General features: G+C 40.2%; 2 protein-coding genes across 5 annotated transcripts; both read right to left on the bottom strand.

Annotated features, from left to right (window-relative positions):
* Nucleotides 1–1,823: 1,823 nt before the first annotated feature.
* LOC115676283 (long chain acyl-CoA synthetase 9, chloroplastic) lies at nt 1,824–11,320 on the bottom strand. Its single transcript, XM_030599162.2, has 12 exons — nt 11,070–11,320; nt 9,163–9,643; nt 8,791–8,871; nt 7,811–8,080; nt 6,810–6,941; nt 6,519–6,692; nt 6,140–6,369; nt 4,547–4,664; nt 3,413–3,544; nt 3,165–3,299; nt 2,881–3,087; nt 1,824–2,249 (listed from the first exon to the last, which is right to left on the bottom strand). Exons 2-12 carry the CDS (start codon nt 9,607–9,609, stop codon nt 2,085–2,087), a joined length of 2,091 nt encoding a protein of 696 aa, XP_030455022.2. The 5' UTR covers nt 9,610–9,643; nt 11,070–11,320; the 3' UTR covers nt 1,824–2,084.
* A 3,321-nt stretch (nt 11,321–14,641) lies between these two features.
* Nucleotides 14,642–20,588, bottom strand: LOC115676284 (cation/calcium exchanger 5). 4 transcript variants are annotated; one of them, XM_030599163.2, is made up of 5 exons: nt 20,386–20,588; nt 18,209–18,526; nt 18,010–18,130; nt 16,810–17,771; nt 14,642–15,696 (listed from the first exon to the last, which is right to left on the bottom strand). In XM_030599163.2, exons 2-5 carry the CDS (start codon nt 18,449–18,451, stop codon nt 14,932–14,934), a joined length of 2,091 nt encoding a protein of 696 aa, XP_030455023.2. In that variant the 5' UTR covers nt 18,452–18,526; nt 20,386–20,588; the 3' UTR covers nt 14,642–14,931. The 4 variants fall into 4 exon arrangements, with proteins under 4 accessions (XP_030455023.2, XP_056167559.1, XP_056167560.1 ...); XM_056311584.1 differs by having other exon boundaries at nt 18,010–18,120; nt 18,214–18,526; XM_056311585.1 differs by lacking the exon at nt 20,386–20,588 and having other exon boundaries at nt 16,810–17,847; nt 18,010–18,120; nt 18,209–18,351.
* Between the last annotated feature and the right edge of the window lie 1,812 nt (nt 20,589–22,400).

Below are 22,400 nucleotides of genomic sequence, written 5' to 3'. Positions count from 1 at the left end.
TCGTGTCCAAATCCGAAATGGCCACCGCCATCGGATTCTAAATTTGGTGCTAAGAACTCGAGGCAGTGATGGCAGCTTTGAAAAGTTCCTTCTCTTTCATTTTCGGCTCGATTCTGAAAAAGCGGAAAACGGGAAATATGGTAACTTTGCTGCAAGGAACACGTGAACGACACGATCGGAGAAGAGATTTGCGCACAGTTTCCATCTTTGTTGGATTCACCCTTCACAAGGGAGGGACCAGAGGGGTCCTGTCCGAAAAAGGGTGCATTAAAGCAACGGAGCAAACTCGAGGCCCTACCGAAAGAAGACGCGGTGGAAATCTACCGGTACACCTCACAATCAGTTCTATGACTAAGGCCAAATGATCAGATAACGAGTAACCTTATCTTAAACTTCATGGTGCAATCTGCAGAGCAGTTGAGATAATAGTGAAATTTCCTTCGTCTCGCGTCAAACCCGCATCGAAAAGAAAAAGAAACACTTGTCGCGGAAAGCATCGCCAAATGGACGACCATACTTTCGAGTAAAATTCTCATTGGAGCTTTCACGTCCATGACAATGTTGAGAGAGAGAGAGAGAGAGAGAAAGAGGGAGAGGGAGAGAGTCAAAAAAGCAATGAGTGGGGGTGAAGGTGAGGAGGGGTGGGGGGAAAGGAGTGTCAATGAAACAAAGTTGGGAAAGGGGAGGGATTCAAAAGTGATGGAAACAAACAAGCTAACTGGGTCACATGGGGGGGGTGAGGAGGAGCTGTTTCCATTTTCGTTGGCTTCAGGTCAAGTTCACATCATGGACCAGAGTTGAATGTGGGTCTCCCCCTTTCTCTCCTCCTCAACCAAACACCAATTTCCCCTTTTCTTCCCAACCAACACCTTCAAAAACTTCTTAAATGGGTACTCCCCACCCTTTCACCTTTTCCGCTCCTCATTTTTCTCTTTCCTTTTCTTTCCTTTTCCCTCCTTTTCCTCCTTCACATTCTGCTGAGCTGTGTGTGGCTTTGCCTACAGAGGTAAACCGGCTTGGAAATGGGCTACCACTCACCGACCGTACAACAGCAGCTGCATTTGCATTGATATAAGCCCATGCTAGTGGAATTCAGTTCCACGTCGCCTTTCGCATACATGTCATAGCCTCTATCTCTTCCTCAATGTGATTTCATTTGCTCAAACATATGAGGACAGCACAGGCAATGTCCTATGGACCAGCAGACTGTTCAAAATTAGATCACGTTCATTACAAGGCAATGTATTGTTTGGGTGCATGCTCAGCCTAGGGAAAACAAAATGCTTTTGATCTTATGAAAGAGAAGAGATTAACACATTAAGTTGGAACTTTCAGACTGCACGTCCTGTGCCAAAGCAACTCATTCAAGCGAATCGTGTCTTCCTTATGCTTCCGATTCTTAATGACTTGTTATATCAACACGCAGAAAAACATGATCAGTTGATTTTCCAAGAGTCGCGGCAGTACTCCTAGACCAATGAGAAACAAGGTGGTTCCGCGATGCAGACAATGGGAGAGCGGGGTAGCTATCATTTATATAGGTATACCTGATACCGCCATGTAATACTCTCTAAACATCCAAAAATTATACAAAAAAAAAAATGGGAAAGACTGGGTAATTTTTTGTGCTGACATGGATTTAGCTCTCTGTTTCTACCTTCTACGATGACACACACTAATGTGTCAGAGGGGGCGAAAAGCAAATAGACGGCAAGCAATAGGATTTGTTCAATCTGGAGAAGTCCAATAAGTAGTGAACCGAGAGGAGAATAATTTTCTTGAGTTCATGCTGTTATCAATATAAATGGCAATGGTCGGGAAAGTGAGAACCATAGTTGTAGTATTTTTTCTTTCTAGAAGACAGCAATAATAAATCCGGGGAAGCTATGTAAACTCTATCTGGTGTGATAGCTTACACTTTACTCAGCCAGCAAAATTAGCACAGTGCCCTATTGTCACAGAAGAGATTGCTGACAAGACAGCAGGTATGAAATTGAGTAAAAGAGCAAAATTGAGAAAGATCTTGACATCATACTGAGCCATTGAAGATTCTGTAAGAACCAGCCCGTGCATTAGTACATTAATCATGCATACAACTTAGAGAGGTCCTCTGAGAATGCTTTTCTGACGATGTCTCTCTTGAGCTTGAGAGCCGCCGTAACTAGTCCAGATTCGGGAGTCCATGGATTTGGAAGCAATTTAATCTTTGCCGGGATCTCAAATTTCTCCAAGCGTGCCTCCTTGGCTGCCTGTCAATTATGAAGTTACAGAAGAGATTAGGAATAGGATAGGACAAAGTGAATCCACTCAAGGAAGAGGCCGCATTGTCATTAATGAAAACTCATCATGTATATCAAACAGGCTAATCATTCAAATGAAATTTTTTTCATAATAATATTCTTAAGCTGCATTATTGCTCATTAGACAAGACTGCCTGCATGAATAAAACCCAGCTTAAAATTGAGTCGCATTGACTAGCACTTAGTATGTCCATGCATAACCTACCACAAGCTAATTGGTATGGCCTAAGAACAGGGAATTACTACATGGAGTTTCTATTTTTTATCCCTCCACCTCTATTTGGCCAATCTCACTTTGTAAAATATGTATCTAGCATCTTTTTTTCAGTTACAAAACAAGATTTCATTGATAGAAAACCAAGAGGGTGCGAACTGCTGAACAAAATAAACTAAGAACAAAGAATTCGTGAGCTCTAGAACATCTAAAGGTAAAAAAAAAAGGTGTGATGCTTACAATTACAGTTTGATTGAATAATGAGTCCCTAACTCGACAACCTCCACCATTATTGGCCATCTACACCAATTATATTTAGGAAAAGAAAATCTCACATGCAAGTATTCTTCTGAGAAAGGAGCATACCTTGCCAAGTGAAGAATGCACTTCCTTTATTGTTTCTTCCCTCTCACAAAGTTCAGCAAAATCAGAGAGAGGAACAGATTTCTTTGAAGCCCACTCTTCCACTGCGGGCTGTGATGCCACCACAAGAGCCACACAATAACTATGAAAAGGATCAGCATGGATCATTAGATTGTCTACATATGGGCTCACAACCAGCGCGGCCTCAACCTATAGATTAAGCAAGATTAGTACCTGAGAAAGATTTGATGAAAATAAATTCATCAGTGAGAGTTCAAAATTCATACCTTCCCTAAGGAGACATATTCGCCATGCTGAAGTTTAACTATATCCTTCTTGCGATCAACAATCTCAAGGCAACCGTCAGCATGGAATTGTCCTATGTCACCTGAGTAGAACCACCTCATTCCTCTCTCATCCACCTTTAAATTGAAAACATTTCACCAATTAAGGATTCCAACAATCAATTTCCTTTAACATGTAATTAGGAAATGGGATTCAGACCATGAAATTTCACTTATACTAGAAAGACTACCTTATATGCTTCCTTTGTTTTCCCATCATTCTTAAAATAACCAAGTGTAACATTCGGACCACCAACTACTATTTCCCCACGAGGCATTGGTGAATCAGTTGTTAGATATCCACCTTCGGGCCAATCTACTAACTGAAACAGAGAATATCAACATTTCATACTTTCTTCATGTCACTAAATATGTGAAAATGAATTAAACATAGATCGTGCAGAGTGTCATGACTACATAGCATATCGTATCCTATGTTAAGCTACACATTGTAGATAGTATCATTACTTGCTCCACACGTTTAAAGCGTTTAGAGCAAAGAGAAGCATGAAAAATACATGGATAACGCATGGATGGATGTGAAAGAGACAGTGGAATGGTCATATGTAAAAACAATGGCCATTCACAATAGAAAGCATTTTGACCTGTAGGCTGTAGGTAGAGATATCAAAGGGATGCACCCTCTTCAAATTCCAGTTTATGTTATCAATGCACGGTTCATTATACTTGAAAAGCAAAACATAGAGGAAACTGATGACCAGCTAAGAAAGCCGGATACCCTCTATGACCATGTAAATTACAAAACCTGCAGAAATATAGTTCGAAGTAGACAACATTTAAGTGAATAAGTAGCGTGTACAAGTGACTAAGAACTTCAGAATGGCAAACTCTAATCTGGTATTCAGTAATTATCAAAAGAATTAATCCCATAGTCCCTTTAGGGTGAGGGGCAGGAGGGCAGATTCTGCATTGATAAAGCGAAACTGAGAAAAAATGAGCTTGCCAACTGTCCTGTTACTTTCTTCACGTCATTGTCTGACTAAACCACTAATCAGATGACTAAGGTCAAGGGAGCCGGTGTCACAAAGGGGATACAACAAGGGACAAGGTTGCATTATTGATTCCAGTGTAGTTTAAGTCACAACAGTATGCTTACCAGGAAGAGTTGAAGTTACTATATGATAAACTTCAAATGAATATCCCAAACATCTTTTCTCATGCCAAAAGATTTAATATAAATTCATGTCAAGAAGTCATTTTGAACTCCTTAAGGTCTGACCAGCTTTGACAGCTCATCTTCACAGTTGAAGAAAGCAATTCTCCAGTATATTTTCCAAAGACATTCTCCAGCACATTTTCCTTACCTTAACAAATGAACAAGGAAGTGGAGCGCCAACACGGCCCACAGATGTATCATCAAATTCTGAGAATGTCCCGCCAGCACAAGTCTCTGTGAGTCCATACCCTTGACCAATGGGAGCCCTTGAAACCATCGCATACTTAGCATGTGACGTTAAGAAAAGTAATAAGCAAGTAGGCTTTCAGAAACTAGAAAAAGCATTCACGAGAAGATCTGATCTCAGTAAGTCTGCTGTAAGCAAGTGAACATGGAAGGCAAGTCACCTATCTGTTCCCAGATTGACATGTTTTTTTAAGGATCTTTCTTCAAGTCACCTATCTGTGCCCAGATTGACATGTTTTTTTTAAGGATCTTTCTTCATACTTGTTTTCCATGACTCCAGTTATAAGTCACACAATGCATCAGTTTCATGATGACATTAAAATGGGCTAACAGTCTGTATGTAAGAAGGAAAACTATCAGCTGGATTGAAGCAAAAAGCAACACAAGGGCAAAAGCCACGCTCCTTAATGTCATTTCATTGTGGTAATATACATATCTTCTCTATCTGCTCTAATGAACAAATTATCAAGTCAGGTCAGGTCAATTACAGTTTAACTCATCAAGGGACCTAATGTGTCAGCTTAAAAAAGACAAGCTAACTTTGCGAGAGACAATATTTTTTATGAAATGTTCAAGTTCAACCTCTTCTCCATGTATCAATAGAATTCCTCCACAAACAAAAGTAGCGCTGGATGCAAATGACTTAAACCAGCCAAGTGTAATTTATCACACATTGTAGAGGTAATCATCACGAATAATACAGAGACAAAACTGATAACTTTCTCAGTGACTTCCACTGTAAAAGAAAGATGAATGGAATTTATCTAGGCTAAGAAGCCATAACCATCAGAGCTAGGTCACCTGTAGCTCAAGGGCAGTTGATTTGACAAGCCCATGCGCCTCATCTGTTAGACGGCAAAATAGAGCCTTGACACAACTTGAACTTCCAAAACTTATCTATGTTGGTTCTCATTCAAATTCAGGAGAATCGGAGATCAGGTCAAGGGCATCCAGACGCAAGATACTATCAGACCTAAGCTACTGCTTGCATAACACTTAGGCCCATCAACACTCAGCATCACACCCAAAAGGTGTTCGCATTCATTGCGGAGATTGGCCAGCCACAACCTTCTAAATTCTTCCAGCCCAAACTGGCAGACATCTATATGTTTTGGCTGTCACTGCTAATTATAGCTGGAGAGGAAAGCACCACCTATATTTGGATATTCTCATCTTATATTTGTCAGGAGAAATGGTGATCCATGACAACCACCAGTTACCTTTCTGATGCTCGATGTAAGCAGCTGTCATTTTGTTTTGAGATTTGTAAGCAAAGAACAGAAGATTGCATCTTTGTAGCTTGTTACCAATGAAATTCATTTTATAGTTAAAAAGCTTCCCCAAACACGAATTTTAATATAGAAAGCAACCAAATAGTGACAAGTAGATGAGGTAAAGTGTCCAGAAAATTGCATATATGCGAAGCCTAGAGATAAAAAAGGCAAGTCTCACAAGAAAATTCATCAGTCATCACAGTCATGAAGATAATACTAACCCGAGACATATGTTGATAAATCTTTGGGTATCAGCAGAAAGAGGAGCGCCTCCAGAAAGTATGAAGCGGATACGACCTCCAAGAATTGCTTGAACCTTCCGGAACACCAGAAAGTTCCATAGAAGCTTCTCAAGGCCCCAAGCTCCAAACCAACCGCCATTTATTGCAGACAACCGACGAGCATATGCTAAATCAAAAAGTCTCTTGGAGAATCCACCCTTTGAATCTAGCTGCAGTAAATGGAAAGGTCCAGTAACTGCCACACATAATGAATATTCCTTTTTAATGGGTAAAGGTGCAATTTTGGTCATTCTCCCAGATTTTCTTGTAAGTAACACTAAAAACAATCAAAAGAGGTAGTGAAACAAAAGTGACAAACCTTCTTCCGCACCCCATCTCGCACTCGATCAAGAATTGCTGGGACAGCAGTCATCACTGTCGGTGCCAAGGCAGTGGCATCCCCTCTCGTTCCCTTCTTTATCTTGCTTGATGTGTCAGTAAGAGTCATTGCAGTTCCATAGCCTATTGCACTTCCCACAGCAGCAATGACATTCTATAGTGTGCATAGAAACCAATTCCGAAATACTTGATCAAAAATTTATCATGATAAGAGAAAGAATACCAAAAAAAGGACACTAGTCTGCGACTTATTAGTTGGCAGATGAGATACCTCGGCTGCCAATTCAAGGATGTGAGCCAGGGGAAGGTATGCCAGGTAAACATCTTTGCTTCCCAGGCCAGGAACAATAGTCATTACAGCAGAAACAGTAGCCAGCACATTGGCATGTGTCATCATTACTCCCTGCATGAAGTATGAAAGAAAGAAGGCAAAATCGGGAGATCAAATTGAATATGTCTGATAATAGTGCTCATACAGTAAGCATAGATATAAATCCCGATACCAAGTCACTAGCTATTTTGACTTGTATGTCAGCAGTATCTTGCATACCGTAACAAATTTGAAGAAGCATAATAATTGGAGAGAGCACCATCCACATTGTTGGTAGGTATGCAGCAATGACTAAGTAAAAAGTTACATTCTCAGCCAAAAATCTGCCCACAAACTCAAAAGAAAAATAAATGGTAACAAAGAAAATATTTTATACTTCTCTCGTACATTTGACATTGCACTGGAAAAGTATCCTAGGTCACTATTTGAACAAAACGCTAATATGTATCTTGGTCTCTATATATGCATCTGCAGTTGTAAATTGGATGGAAATATTGATTTTTCTACACTTAGCGGGGACCAACTTCAATTCAGCACCTTTATCCTTCAGTAAAAGCGGCTCAGACAGAATCAATATAGTATGGACATTGATAACGATTTTATATGATAAACTAGATATTATCCAACAATAACCAACATGGAATGTTCGCAAACTATTAATCTGAAGCAGCAAATCTATACAAAGTACAATCAGACGTTTTTCTACTGCATGCAATGCTTGAACCGTTGCCGAAGATAAAAGAAAAGCATCAATTCGGTGCAACTAAAAAATTATAAGAAGCAGGCTCCATTCACATATTCGGTCTACATGCACAGTAAAATATTGCAGCAGATTAAAATGCACCAGCAAAAAAAAAAAACCATTAACGATGTAGCACAATATTTGGATAACAAAATTAGTTTACTTATGCCCCGAAGGAAAAAGTAAATGCCTTGCTAACCTTAGGCAAACCAGTACTCCCACTTGTATACATTATGACAGCTACATCAGAAGAGAGTGGTAAATCAGCATCAACAGGGTTCTCTCGGCCAATTCTTTCTACATCAGAAAAAGATCTGATGATCCAGCTAGTGCTCCGGTCAACCAATGCATCATTAGAAGGTACCTCATCATCCATACATATAACACGTTCCACCGTATCAAGCTGTCCGGAAATGTCTACAAGCTTCTTTAGCTCTTTTTTGCCACAAATAACAGTTGTTACCTCCGTCTACAAAAACATTCAAAAAGCTAGTGAAGCACTTTCTGGTGATTATTATCTAAGAGAAAAAAACTGCCAAGTCCTCTCATGAAGTTGGAATCCCAATTCATGATTAATGTTGCCATCAGGACTTCAATGAGAAATTAGAAGAGTGTTTGTCAGCTTCATCTCACATGCAGGTACGATAATGTTGAATGAGAAAAAGAAATGATCCTAAAATCCATTGCCTTCAAGGGTTTTAGACAATGAAAATCAAATTTTATTTTGGGCCTGATGGGCCTGGCTTTTTAGATATTAGTTCCATTTACTGCACAATTAGAGTTTGTAATGATAGATGAAAATCATGTCAACAGGAGAAGAATCATGAAACTAGTTAATTAGAGAAGATAGCGAGGTGCAGCTCACATAAGTGAAGCGACATGATGTTGAGAAGAAAACTCATGTGCTTTAATTTTGATTTTAAACATCAACAAGCTTATATACATTGACAACATCCGTCATCACATTATTATAATCGCCATAAAGAAATTACAGCTTTACCCAACCTTTTCCATAACAACTACCACATTTATCCTTCTGGAATCACCTACAAACAACTACATGTTGGTTCCGTAAAAAAAAAAGTTGTCTTAATGCACATGAGACACTTTCTTTCAGTTGCTTCAAGACTCCTTTGAAAGAAGAGGGAATCAAATATGAGAGAGAGAGAGAGAGAGTACCTCATTCAACGAATGACACAAAGCCTCCTCTCCCAGGGAAGCATATATAGTAACAACAGTTATATTCCGTCTAAAGCAGCCCTAACAAAGGGAAAAACGAGCGACAGAATAAGATTTCTACAATGTCACAGATAGTCTGCGGGCCTACACAACTGCAATACACAAACTGATGAAATGGTTGTAGCAATGTAAACAACTCAGAGACCAATCTTCCATTTTTTTTTTGGTCAAAATCTTCCATTTGACTTGTAACCATTATATTATGAATGTTAAGGAGAAACGGAAGGAGTACTATTGTAAAAATTGCGTAACTGAACCAAAAGTGAGGAAATATGACGTGTTAGACTATCTGGTGAGTTAAAGGACAAGCACCTGCAATGCTATAAACCATTCTTCTCTAGTATCAGCAAAGATTGCTGCACATTCTCCCCTTTTATGTCCTAGCCGTGCCAAACCAGAGGCAAAGTTACACACAGATTCAAATGTTCTGCCATATGTTAGCCATTCATAGTCTCCCAAGTGAAGCTTCTCAAATGATCTTCCATCTGGAGTAACTTCAGTCTCACGTGCAATCAATTTCCGAGTTCCAAGCAGCAGTTTGTTTGGGTGCTGCTTGCACGACTGTTCAAAAAGTTCTGCAAGAGTCGAGATTCCTTCCCACCAACTAGTTACTGGGGCCGTGAAACGATGGTTTCTAATTGCATACCCAGGTTCTCCACCAACTTCAACAGGCAATCCCCGCTTCTTTCCCTTCTTTGAATTTTGGAAGATAAGGGTAACTACAAGAGGAACAAGAATGCCAGCAAGATATGGACTCATCTTTGATGGATACACAGCCCCAAAATATTAATTCCTTCAAAAAGAACCCACAAAAAACATGAGACCATGGAAAAAACTAATGTCTAGAATATAGAGAAGGCATACAGTAGAATAGCATATAATTATGGCATTCAACACTTGACGACAAGTCAAATCTCATAGAGGAGCACACACTGCCAAGCCAATATTTTGGCCAGTATCAACAATTCAAGTGGACTACATTAAACGCCCACAATTAAACATCACGACTCTTATTGCTGGTTTTTTTAATTTTAAGCAAATAGCATCAATACACTTTAAAACATCAAAGAATGTTGGTAGATCTTAATACCCCTTTTCAGCATAAAATGGCATTTTAGTATGCCAACTGTTTGAAATTTTTCTTTTGGGATTCGATTATTCAGACTATACTAGGGTTTAGAAAAGGCATGCTGGAGTCAACTGTCATCCTCAACTAATAAAAGAAAATCCTGGGAATGATTCATACTGGATGCCTAAATACTGATAATTGAAATGAGTTACATAAAATCTTCTTGGGTCGAGAATAAGCATGAACAATCACAAGGTACAAGTAAATACGAATTAGAGTCTCCGATAAAAAAACTAAGGAAATTTTCCATAATGCCAGTGAGTATCCCGTCATAACATCGGTATGGCAAAAAATGCATTATCATGTTAAGTTAGATATGGAAAGAGGAGCCAAATGTGATAATAAAGAAAATAAATAGTGAACAAGAGAAGACATGATGTCAATGAAGAATTGAACTTCGAGAAATGACAAATCAAATGAATCAGCAACACAATCCAATTCGGTAGGATCAATCCAAAGATTCTTCTGCTTATTTCAAGCTATAGGATTACACTTTCCACATTAAGATTCGCATCAGCACCTCATTCCCCATATCGTGCCACGGAATTAACCATTGTAAAAAGGCATCACAAAATGCAGGCACACCGGTCAGGAGTCGGCACACCAACGGCCACGGCAAATGACCACGAACCGCACGACTGACCCCATGCAAGCCCCTAGCCCAGCATTAACCCATCACACACCCTTTAAGATTACCAACACACGCCCAACTCATTCCACCAACAAACATCACGTCCTCAAAGGATTGACTCCCCCAGTCACCATCCAGGACTCAACATAAGCACGAATTACAGAAGCGCACGCTCTGCCAACCTCCTCTACACTCTTCCAAACACTCCCTTTTCCTGCAAAGATTTCCCTTTTTTCCTAACCCAACCCCAGAGCTAATCTGGGTCCCCGAGAAACAGCATTTCCAGACAACAAAAAACAGCCCATCAACCCCAAGGCCGAATCGCCGCGCACGCAACCCGGCACGGCACGTTCAGGACCCCATTACCCAGAACGTCCCCAACCTCCGGGACAACCACATCAAACTCGGGTTCACAGACAAAGCAGCCGACGATGACATTGAGGAAGGACGGAAGATAACCTTTCAGGAGAACGAGGCGCGGAGGTTCCTCCTCGAGCAATGCAGCGGGAGAGAATTCGTAGCGGTGCTGCGTTGCGTTGCGCGGCGTTGCGTTGCCACTTGCCAGGTGATGGGAGTCCACCCCCGCCCCAGATGGAAGCGACGCGTATTTGATGGAGGAAGGAAGACGGAGAGATCGAGAGGCGTGGAGGTTGGAGTCTCAGGAGCAGACAGCTCGCTGTTCTCTTTTGAAACTCTCTCTGGTTGTTTTTTCCTTCTTTTTCTTTTTCTGTCTCTTTCTTCTCCTTTTCATGAGGAGGCCCCATAAAAAAAACTAATTTTACAAAAAATTAGGTTTAAATTTAATCAATCATAATCAAGCAATTTAACTAAATAAAACGGTATTTGATATTTTTGTATCATAATTGAAGGAATTAGGGCGGTTATAGATCAAGAACTTTGTCCATCAAATCCTGTGAATTACCTAAAATTTTTAATTCCCGTGACTATTTATTTTAAACATATCGAGAAAGTTGGTAGTTCAAAAATGTGCTCAATTATAGTTATGTCCCAGATTTATAACATCCTATGATTCCTATCCATTATTATTTGAAGTAGGAGATGATTAGGGAAGGCTAAAGATATTTTTGGTTTAACATAAGATTAGAAGCAACGCGCATTACGCACACCGCATGCATATCTTAAATGAACGTGAGCGATTTCTCCCCGCCCCCCCCTTTTTTAAGGTAGCAAGTCTTCTTCTTTAATTTAAAAAGGTCATTTTATAATTTCAAGTCTTTTAACACTTGGAATAATTTTCCTTGCGGTTCCCTTGACTATTTAGTCTTTTGAATGTGGAGAAAGTTGGTAGTTCAAAAGATGTGCTTAATTATAGTTATGTCCTAGATTTATAACATCCTATGATTCATATCCATTGTTATTTGATGTAGGAGATGATTGGGGGAAGGCTAAAGATACTTTTGGTTTAACATAAGATTAGAAGCAATGCGCATTACGCACGCTGCATGCATATCTTAAATGGACGTGAGAGATTTCCCCTCTCCCTTTTTTTTTTGAAGGTAGCAAGTATGTTTCTTTAATTTAAAAAGGTAGTTTTATATTTTCGACTCTTATTAAAACTTTAGCCTAGGAAAGTAAAGAACAAAAGAGGAGTTATTTACTTTCAAAGATAGTAAATAATGTTATGGTAAAATTGAAAAATTAAAAGGAGGACCGAACCTTATTGATTTGAACTCAGAACTTCTAATTTTGATACCATGTGAAATTTGTGAGACCGTTGTCAATTATTTTAAAAACGTGATTTAATATTTAATTATTCTAATATGTAGAAAAATATTATTTAAAAATCAATTTTCATGCATAAGGAGAAAACAAGAAAAATCATGCACAAGCACAAGTGGCTTCCCTTGGGCCATACGTTTGGGTTTGAGGTAGATGGATTCTGCGACCCACAGGTAAATGTTTTGGATGTGGCACTTGAGGTCCCTGTTCCATCATGTGATCCAATCTAATCATCGAACTCCCGAGTCATCATGACATGAAAAGCAGAAGACTTTTCTAAAGGGTACTTTTTGGCTGCTCTTTTTTCATTTTTTGGGAATATTAAATAGTGTGCAAGACGGACCTGCCGAGCCGAGCTAGCCGCTGGGGCGGATAATTTGCTTGCACGTTCCAATTGCGTCTCGAACCTAAACGGGTCTAAGCCAGCCTAACGAGCCATCGATCCTATGATCATGTCTATCATTTCGAACCAATTTCGATTTGCCACCTCCCAAATGTTATTCACGTTAAACTCTTTTCATCAAAGTATTGCTTTCCATTATCATATCGTCCCCAAGGCCATGGTCTTGACATAAATATCGATCTCATTGTAATTTTGGCTCCATTTTTACCCACGATAGAAGGAAACTCGTACCTACACGGTTCACGAATCGCTAAACCCCCCATAGTGCCCGACCAACAAATAGTTCCTGTGCTGCTAGAACCTTTCAATATCCCAAGTGGTATTGATCCAAACGCTGATGCGATTACCATGTTGGGGCAATAGGGCATTATACCGGAAAATTCCACCACGTTCGAAATTGGGCCTAAATTGTCTGGTTTGATTTCAAGAAAATGACTAATGCCTCCCGATGTTAATGTCCGTCTCGTCGAGTGACATCGAAAGAGGTGCGATACTGAACTGTCATTGTCAGTCTCTTATGCTTCCATTGTGCCCTCTCCTCCTCTTGCTGCAATACTGTACAAGAACGAGCAACGGTAGTTGACTGAAATGTCTTCCATCCTTTTCCCCTTGGAATAACATTCCATTGCAGCCTCGACAAATGGGCTAATCAAGTACCCACGAAGATAGAGAAGCCTTCATTCCTTCCCGTCTTTTTGGTACAAACATATTCCACCTAGCTCATCTGTCATTATTAGAAAAGGTTTGCGATGAAGACACTTTCTTCATTTATGCACCTCGCAACAACATGTGAAAAGCAACTGAGAAGTTATTTTTCAAAATTTGTATACCTAAGTTTAGGGATCTGCAACTCATATGCTAGGAAACGTTAGGGTGCGACAACAATGCTAGCTAAAATTGCAGAAGACTCGCTAGAGTGACATTCGTCGAAAGCAACAACGGTAGCGGTCAGGAAGCCATGGCTATGGAAGTTGAAATGAAGTGGCAGCCACAGTTTTTTTTTTTTTTTCATATGCAGCCACAGTTTGACATGCATGAATCTCATTTCTATCTGGATTTGTATTCGTTTATCCTATCCAATCACATCTCCCTCCTTGTCATAGGCTGGCTTATCGCTCTCTGTATTTGCTCTTGGGATTCTTCCCTAATAATCCTCTCTAGCATATTGACCAAGAAACCCAACATTCCAGGGATCCAAACAACTGGTAAGCCTCGAATTACAAATCCAACGTTGTCGTGCTCCGAAGGGTGGTTAAAGACTATAGTCTTGGGATAACTATCATGATGTCTGGGGATAACTATGTTGATGAATGGACTTTTCAGAAATGCATCAATTGTGACATGGACAGTCGCTCAAAGTTACGCATCCAAAAAAAACAGGCTTCACATACTTGAGTGAGCTATATACTGGTTAAGCAATCGCAGTTACAGGCCCCAAATGTACATGTACTAGTCAAGAGTCACCATTTCTTTGCGGGGTAGCTATTAAAACATTGTTGCCAAACCACAGGCTCCGAATCAAAAGATGATACATAAGCTACATCTCGATTGTTCCAGTCCACGAGGTGAATACAAACTATCTTAAACCTCAGCCCTATGATGACACAAGTGACTTAATGTCAGTCGCAGGAATCACATCTTCCCTGGTGTGGGTTTTTGAAAATCTATTCTCCCACTATGGAGCTGTTCCTTTCTCACCAAGCAAACCATAAATTTGTGCTCCACCACGATGGTGAAGTAAAAACTACGGCCAAATATGCACAAAGAACAGGAGAAGCATGTGGCCTACTATTAACTGCAGGTGGCATTCGGAATGAAACTCAACAAATAGCCATTAACACTTTAACACTACTCCACTGCAAGATATTAGAAATTGAAGTTCAAGAAATAAACATAAATATCGACATTTACCCATGGCATTTTCATTGGAATAAATCTTTTTAGATCCTAATAATTAACAAAGCTAGTATACCAATGGATTATGAAAGAAGAACAAAATACCAATCAAGTTATTACTGTCCCGTCCTCAAGATCTGCCCATCTACATACAAAACTGAGTAGCCTTCATCGGGTGTTTCTTGCATAGTCCGGTGTCCCCGTGATGTTTGTACTTTCACCAAGAAGAGACACTGTGCAAGCAGGGGCAGTAACTTTTCGTGGATGAACTTTCAGCAACTGTCACGTGGAAAACTTGGCAATAGCTACACTAACTATCATAAAAAGAACATAGATACCCACAAGAGATAATCCCCAAAACCTATGCACCCGAAATCTGCACCATGTTATCACTAAGAGAGAGCCCATCAGACTTAGAAGCAGAAACACAAATGCAATCACGATACCCACATGGAAGTGAAGTACATAAGCTTCTGGATACACATTGGCAGTCTGCATAACCAAAGCAGTTCCAAGCCCAACAAGCATGTTGAACATTGGCCCAGCAAAACATCCAGCCATGGCCATTGCCGGTTGGCCAGCCTTAGCTATGGCCACATCAGCAACCAGGTCCCCCACCGAATTTCCCCATGCAAGCACTGTTAGCCCAAGAAGTGATGGGGGCAAATCAAGAAGTGTCCCAAGAGCAGCGAGGCAATTCAAAAGCTCTCCTGCTATGGTGGATATCCAGAACACACTCATCACAAATGCTACCAAGATTACAAACAGTTGCTCGGTTTTTGGTGGTTCTTTCTCCATGATGAAGTGAAGAATGGCGAGGGAGGAGCTTGTGAAGAGAACAATGAGCCACAGAGGAAAATGGGCATTTGGAACAAGGAAGACGATGGGATGATCTGTTGGCATGAAGGAGTTGCAAGCGTATAAAAGGGCCAATGGGCAAAAAATAATGTTGAGAGATATGTATAATCTGTTCCATTCTGAAGGTGAAGTTTGCGGAATAGTGAGCTTCAGAAGAAAAGAGACGGGAACTTTCCATGCTTTAGAAATCTGTTCACATTAGAAAAATACAAGTAAGATCAAGGTAAACAAGTCTAGATGAAAAACTCTATAGTTGGTGCCCAGTCAAGGGTTTCTTAGATGTGCAGAGGTCAGTCTCCACTTCTACTCTTATTGCTTGAGACCAGTGTCCTTCCCATCTTTGTCATCATTAATGTCATTCAGATACCTTCTTCCTCTTTGCAAATTATTAGACACGTGATTGTGTTCCAATTATATCCTAACCATCCTTTACATCAGCGTTATCCTCACTCGACGCAGTTAAATGAAAAGGAAATTGCAACTTCAATAACATTGATTGAGCTAAATGTATTCTGTTCAATAGCTTTATTCTCAACCCTCCTCTCGGAATCCTTACACATTTCCACCAGTTCCTTTAAAAATTCCTTCAGACCCTATTCCAGAGCAGTAGCACCATCTTCTACACATAACCATATGGCGGGATTTGCTTCCTTAGTCAATGGAATAAGCATTGCAGATAAATAAATTTTGCACTAAAACTAATATATTCACAGTGTCACCACAATCTAGCATAGTCCCTGAATTTAAAATAATATCAACAGTGCGTCAATGAAGAAAGTTCTCAACATACACCCTTATCACCCTGAACCCCTACAATGTCAGTATCAACAACAGTATTGCCAGAAAAGTTTACTCTGAACCCCAAATTTTGTGTCTACTTCCAAACTTCCCCGAGAAGATCCTTCTGGATTTAAGTTATATAATCAGATCTGTATTACTTGATGGCCCTTAAGAAATAAATTTATCCATTAAGGAGCAGAACTCTGAAAACAAAGTCTTGGCCCTTTAATAATATATAACCACCAAATTACTTTCTAATGAAATGTTATTACCAACTATAACAGTTATAGAACATGTCCAACTAGTTAGCTCCAAGATTCCTTGCCACAGAAAAGGTATGCATCTCATTATTAAGAGAACGTTTTCCTCTACTGCTATCAACAAAACCGTTAAAACTTCATTCCAGTCTCTAACCGTATATGAGTGACTTCCGTAACGCATTTATAGTGTTTCTCACAGAAGGAATTAGTTTTCTGAAGAAAGAAGAAAATGTCACAAATGAAGTCGACCTTTCTGAATTACCTTATTAAGAGGGCGATGCAATCCGGAAGTCACTTTGACCCTTCGCTTGCTACCATCAATACTTCCCCTCTCGCAATCAGATGCTGCCAACTCATTTGATAATTCACTGTGTCCAACCAAACCCACCTCAGCCCTGCCCTTCTCTCTCTCTGATCCCAAATCCATCCAAAATACAAAGACAACAAAGAAAACATAAAATCCAACAAATCCAAATGCCTGCCATATAAAAATCTCCCCACTCAGGTACACCCAAAACAAAAACAATGTCGCGATCATGTAAAAGAGCACATCTCTCACGAACTGTGTTGGATTTAAGGGAAAAGGTGCAGCATAAATTGCAACAAAACCAACCACAAATGCTGATACAAATGTGCCAGCAGAAAGTATAGCACCAAACCCTGTCCTATATTGTCCAGACCGGACAGCAGCGACCGAAGAGAACACATCAGGGGAACCATTTCCCAGGGCAAGAAGGGTAACCGCACCCATACTGGGGGTCAGATTCAGGTGAGAGGAGAGCTTGGTGGTGACAATAGAGAAATGGTCTTGCGCAGTTTTGATAAGGATATAGAAATGAATAAGGAGAAATAAGGATAGAAAAGGGATTGAAAGATATGGGTTTTGGTCAAAGAGACAAGAGTGGAGGGCAGAGTAGTCGACAATGCCACTGTGTTCAGCCAAGAGAGAACAAGGTTTGGCTGTGATGGATTTTACATTGCTACTGAGGGATCGCCGGGGAACTGTGGGTAAGAGAGGAATGTAAGATGAAGAGGGTGGAGGGACAATAAGAAGGAAAAAGGCGAGAGTTGAAAGGATAACGAGGAAGATTGTGCATTTCTTGATGGGCGAGAACGAGAGACAGAGACCAATCCCTCCCTGGCCATGGTTGTCAACTTCCACAAAGAGGCTTGTAGGTGACATCCAATTACTCCTCCAGTAATTATAGTAGCTTCGTTTTGTCCCTTCAGAATAATGATCAGTCAGAATATTAGGGCAGAGCAAGCAACTTGGTCAATGACCACAAAACAGACCTACTCCCTAACCAAGTGAAGGAAACACAAACACACATGTGGGTGAAGAATTATAAACTTAAAAAATATACATGAACCTGATATATACTTAACTGAAACTTACAAAACCCCGGTAAAGAAGAAGAAAAGCAATTTTTTTAAAGAAGTAACGTCATTAGAAGATGCTTACCATCATAATAACTGATATGGTGATGCCGCTGGATAACAGATGGTGAATTTCCACGTATCAAACTCAAAACACAATGGTTTGGGTCAGATTCAGTCCGGTGTGAGTTCAGATCTGAATTTTCCTACATGAACCACGTGTTACATGCACCAAACAGAATCTGATAATTATAACTATAACTAGAACAGGGATCAAGATGCACCTGACTATAAGCATCATAATCTGCTGGTACTAACTTCTTCAATCCTTCCCATGGAAAACCTCTTCGCCCAAGAACATTCCTTATATATTCATACTTCCTTTTTAGACAATCACAACGGCCATTCACGAAATCTTTCATGGAGTACAATCTGAAAACCTTGTTGAATGGATAAACCCGATCTCTCCAAGCCTCATCATTTAAAGTGAAACCAAGTTTATTTCCTTTATTTGCCTGCTCTAGCATAAGGTCAATGAAGGAAGGAGGTGTCCAGACAGCTCCTGAACAATCACTATCCCCCAGTCTTCAACCTTCTTGCTCCTGCATGCAGAAAAAGCTAAAGATAATTACAGAAACTCGTTGTGCAGAGCGGGAGGAGATGCAAAGGTTAAGACACGCCAAGCAGCTTCATGGACACTAGGATAAAGCACAAAGGCAAATCCAAATAACCACGTACTAAAGCAATCAGCTCCACGGTCACTCGAGATCGAACTAAATTAGTACCCAAAATTGCCAGCAATCATCATACCAAAAAGGGTGCAAAGTCTGAGATCAAGCCATCCCCAAAATAGCACAAAAGCAGCTCAAAGAACAACCACATTTACAGTTGATTTTGCACATACACATGCATGTCCATGTGTGGTTTGTATTTCCAATTCACAAGAAACAATCACATTGCTCTTCATTTTGTTAACTGATGAAAACACAATATCCTCATGGGTTTTTCTGTTCTCCAACAAAAACCAGGAGAGACTGCATCAAGTGCGCTCTCATTGGTTGTACATATAGTAGCGCTTGCCTGCAAATTTACAAGTGATTTTACAATTTCCATTCACTTCATTTCCTTCTTATTTCCCATCCATTTCCCTCCTAACTTAAATTACCAAAAAAGAGCATAAGAATGTACAAGATTTTGTTCCGGATTAATCTAGCACAAATAGGTTTCTATTGAGATCTACTAATAGTATGATGGGGGCGGTAGGAACTTGCACAAGTACCCAAAATCAATATGGTGAACATGAATCGCAGTTCATGAGGGAGTTAAGTGCTCCCAGTAACATTAATCTAGACTGAGATTAAACTTGAAGAACTGCTGCGTTCAGTGCAATCTAGCTGAATTCTGAGATAGCCGTATATTATCCACTTGCCAAGCACCTCACTAACTTAACACGGATCTTCTTCTGCCATCCTGTTTTATGGAAACCCTACTCCCACTAGAAAGCTTCCCCAGCTTTCATGTTTCATCGCTTCACAAGAACTTCTATCAGTGAACAGACCCATCCAAGAGAGGTTACAATTAGGCCAGAAACTACAAGCTTCCAAATATTGATTGTGAAGCACCCCTGGAGTTCGTGAGTCTCAAGCTAGTCACAGAGTTTTGATTTGGCAAGCCAGCATCTAATAATCCACTCATTTCACATAAAGAAATGATATGCACTACACACCAGGCTAAAAACTTCTGCAATACTTTTTACTTAACAACCCACTACGCTCTATTTCAGCTTTAGCTAGCACAAGCATTCTGAAAAGCTCCTCGCTGGTGGTGTAACGCCTCCTTCCCAGAAGCTGATACAGACTAAGCAGCTACATTTGTAACGCCTCCTACCCAGAAGCTAATCCAGACTAAGCTGCTACGTCCAATGTCCTCCATCATCAAGAAAGAGAACAAAGATTTTTTTTTTCCACCTTTTACACACTCTCTGATCCTAACAAGGTTCCCCCTTCCCATCTGCTGAAACTAAATAGGAAAAGAGATCGTCCCGGCAGGAAGAAATTGTGTCGATGGAGGATGATATGCACGAATTGTCGGAGACATTCATTACTTCGTAAGCATTTCTCGATACCAAACGATACCCAAAAAAGAAAAATTGCAGTCGTGCAGCAATTAATTTGAACTGGCACGGGAGCGCGAGTCAAGCTCAATCCCCTCGAATCGAACCAAACCTTCAAAACAATCAAACGCGTCCTACCCACGAGGAATCAAACAATCAGCGGAAACGCAAATCCCAAAATCCAAAACCAACGCGACAAACCATCCCCACCCTCCGAGGCTGAAGGCATCGAAAATTGCCCCCAACGTTTCATAGTCGACGAGGACGACGAGAGATCGCGAAATCTCAACACATCAGACGGCATTTACTCGAGCATGTCGCGGCCAAGCCCGACAAGAAGACGCGTACCTCGGAAGCTGGAAATCCCGCGTCACCGGAGCGCGGAACTCGCGAGGATCGCAGGTGTCGGACGAGGAAGAAGATGCTCGCGTCCTCGAGCTCCGACCGCCGGACGAGTGAATGGGAGCCGCAATTCGCAGATCGCCCGTGGAGTTGCAGAAACCAAAGCGCATGGCAGATTTTTGGAAGATGAGTGGAAAATAATGATTTTTTGTTGAAATTTATTTTGACGTGCTGATGCTGAGATAAAATAAAAGAAATTTCATTCGATCTTATTTTATATTTCATGCACATTTACGTAATTAAAAATATACTATATTCTTTGCATGCACAATTTATGTTTGGATTTTTCAATATGTTGAAGATATAAATAAGTGACCAACAAAAAAAGGTATGGTCGTGTAAATGTAATGATTTATGGATTTTTAAGAACCTTATTTATCGAAAAAAAAAAAAGACTCTTCAAGATTCGATAGGTGGTTAGTCTAATTTTTTGTGAGAGCGATGGTTATGTGCGATATCTTTTCAATAGATTGAATCGAGCAAAATTTCAAGTTATTTTATTGTACTCTCTTTTAAAATTTGGCAAGCTAAAAATCTAATGCATAAATCATTAAAATTGGATTTGGGTCGATATGTTAGATAAAACCGCTTATAATCCAAATACAGCTTCCGTCGAGCTTTCATCAAGTTTTCCTTGATTACACACGTCGAATCTTTAACGGCATCATCGAACAAAAACTTGACAGGGCCATATTTGGGTATCCACTAAATGTTGATGCTTTTTTTATGATAAAACAAAAGGTTTGGGTCAGAATTGGGATCTAACCTAAAATTTGTGCTTTTTTATAAGACAAAATAAGGTTTTGGCAAAAATTAGGACCCGAGATCAAGTTTGTGCTTTTTAAAGAGATTAGACCCATTTCTTTTACACATAGCAAACCTTCTATTTAGTTTCAAGGTCAACTTTTTTTTCCCAAAAGCTTCATGAAAAACCTACCTCCACTAATTTTTTAAGATGAGCTATATATAATTTTTAAGATATTGACAAACAAATTCATAAATAGGCAATTAAAAATCTCCTTAAATCCCTGTTATTAAAAAATTCAAATGTGATCTATTGCCGACATCTCAACTACGACATATAAAATGCAGAGAAGTCAAAGGTCGACTAAAAGTTTGACCATGGTTTTGATCTTTCCCATGCATCAAGAACCTTTGATGAATCATATGACGGATTGCAAGCATGGAAAACACCGGTTTCCGAAACGTTTTCCGGACCAAACCGAAGCGTTGTGCCCGATTAGGGATCAACGATGCAGAGCCGGAAGGAGCGGTTGCCGATCGACCAGATGAAGCGCGGTGCACGAGAGTAGCCGACAGGATGAGCCATGGCGGCAACTCAAAACACGAAGGATGTTAGATTGGATCTGGGGTAGGGTCCTCACCGGAAGAGTTTAAGACCCGATCGACAATCACGAGCATCGAGCAAGGTTAGGGCGGCTTGCAAGCACCACCGGGAAGATCACTTTTCAACGGAATACGCTGTGGTTCGTGTGCAAAATATGTTGCAAACAAAACAAAACGCTTGACCACTCAACCAATTCTATGTGTACGCATCTAATTGTGCTTACACATCAAGAATTAACCGTAGTCCGAATTGCAACTACGGTAATGGTGTCGTGGTAAATATGAGTTGCGAATTCACTTGCGGTAATAGTTCATTTCATTGCTTTCGCAAATTGAGTTCCAAATTTCTGCCATCACCAATGTGGCCACATTGACATTTTCTAAACGACCCATATAATTTCTTGACATGAGGTTTCAATGCACTTTTCATCTATTCTTGAGTACTTGACTGCAAATTTCAGTCTAAGGAAGGACATAATAGAAAAGGACCCAAATTTGCTCCAAGCATCTAAATTGAAACCAGGGCATTCATGTGCACCCCTGTCATTTCCAAGGAGAGAGAGAGAGAGAGAGAGAGAGAGAGAGAGAGAGAGAGAGAGAGAGTCTCATTCATC

This window comes from Syzygium oleosum, unplaced genomic scaffold (genome assembly GCF_021117445.2).
Source record: "Syzygium oleosum isolate NSW1041296 unplaced genomic scaffold, Sole_v2.1 Sole_v2.05, whole genome shotgun sequence".
NCBI lineage: Eukaryota > Viridiplantae > Streptophyta > Magnoliopsida > Myrtales > Myrtaceae > Syzygium > Syzygium oleosum.
This window is presented reverse-complemented; position numbering and strand designations above follow the sequence as displayed.

What these genes read in the sequence shown, in the direction of transcription:
- LOC115676283 (XM_030599162.2), bottom strand. Translation starts at nt 9,609, where the DNA reads ATGAGTCCATATCTTGCTGGCATTCTTGTTCCTCTTGTAGTTACCCTT. An exon ending in TTTATCAACATATGTCTCGG is followed by an intron (nt 4,665 to 6,139) that starts GTTAGTATTATC and finishes GATGGTTTCAAG; the next exon opens with GGCTCCCATTGGTCAAGGGT. An exon ending in TGCATTCTTCACTTGGCAAG is followed by an intron (nt 2,250 to 2,880) that starts GTATGCTCCTTT and finishes CATAATTGACAG; the next exon opens with GCAGCCAAGGAGGCACGCTT.
- LOC115676284 (XM_030599163.2), bottom strand. Translation starts at nt 18,451, where the DNA reads ATGCTAGAGCAGGCAAATAAAGGAAATAAACTTGGTTTCACTTTAAAT. An exon ending in ATTATGATGCTTATAGTCAG is followed by an intron (nt 18,131 to 18,208) that starts GTGCATCTTGAT and finishes TGGTTCATGTAG; the next exon opens with GAAAATTCAGATCTGAACTC. An exon ending in TGCATCGCCCTCTTAATAAG is followed by an intron (nt 15,697 to 16,809) that starts GTAATTCAGAAA and finishes TAATGTGAACAG; the next exon opens with ATTTCTAAAGCATGGAAAGT.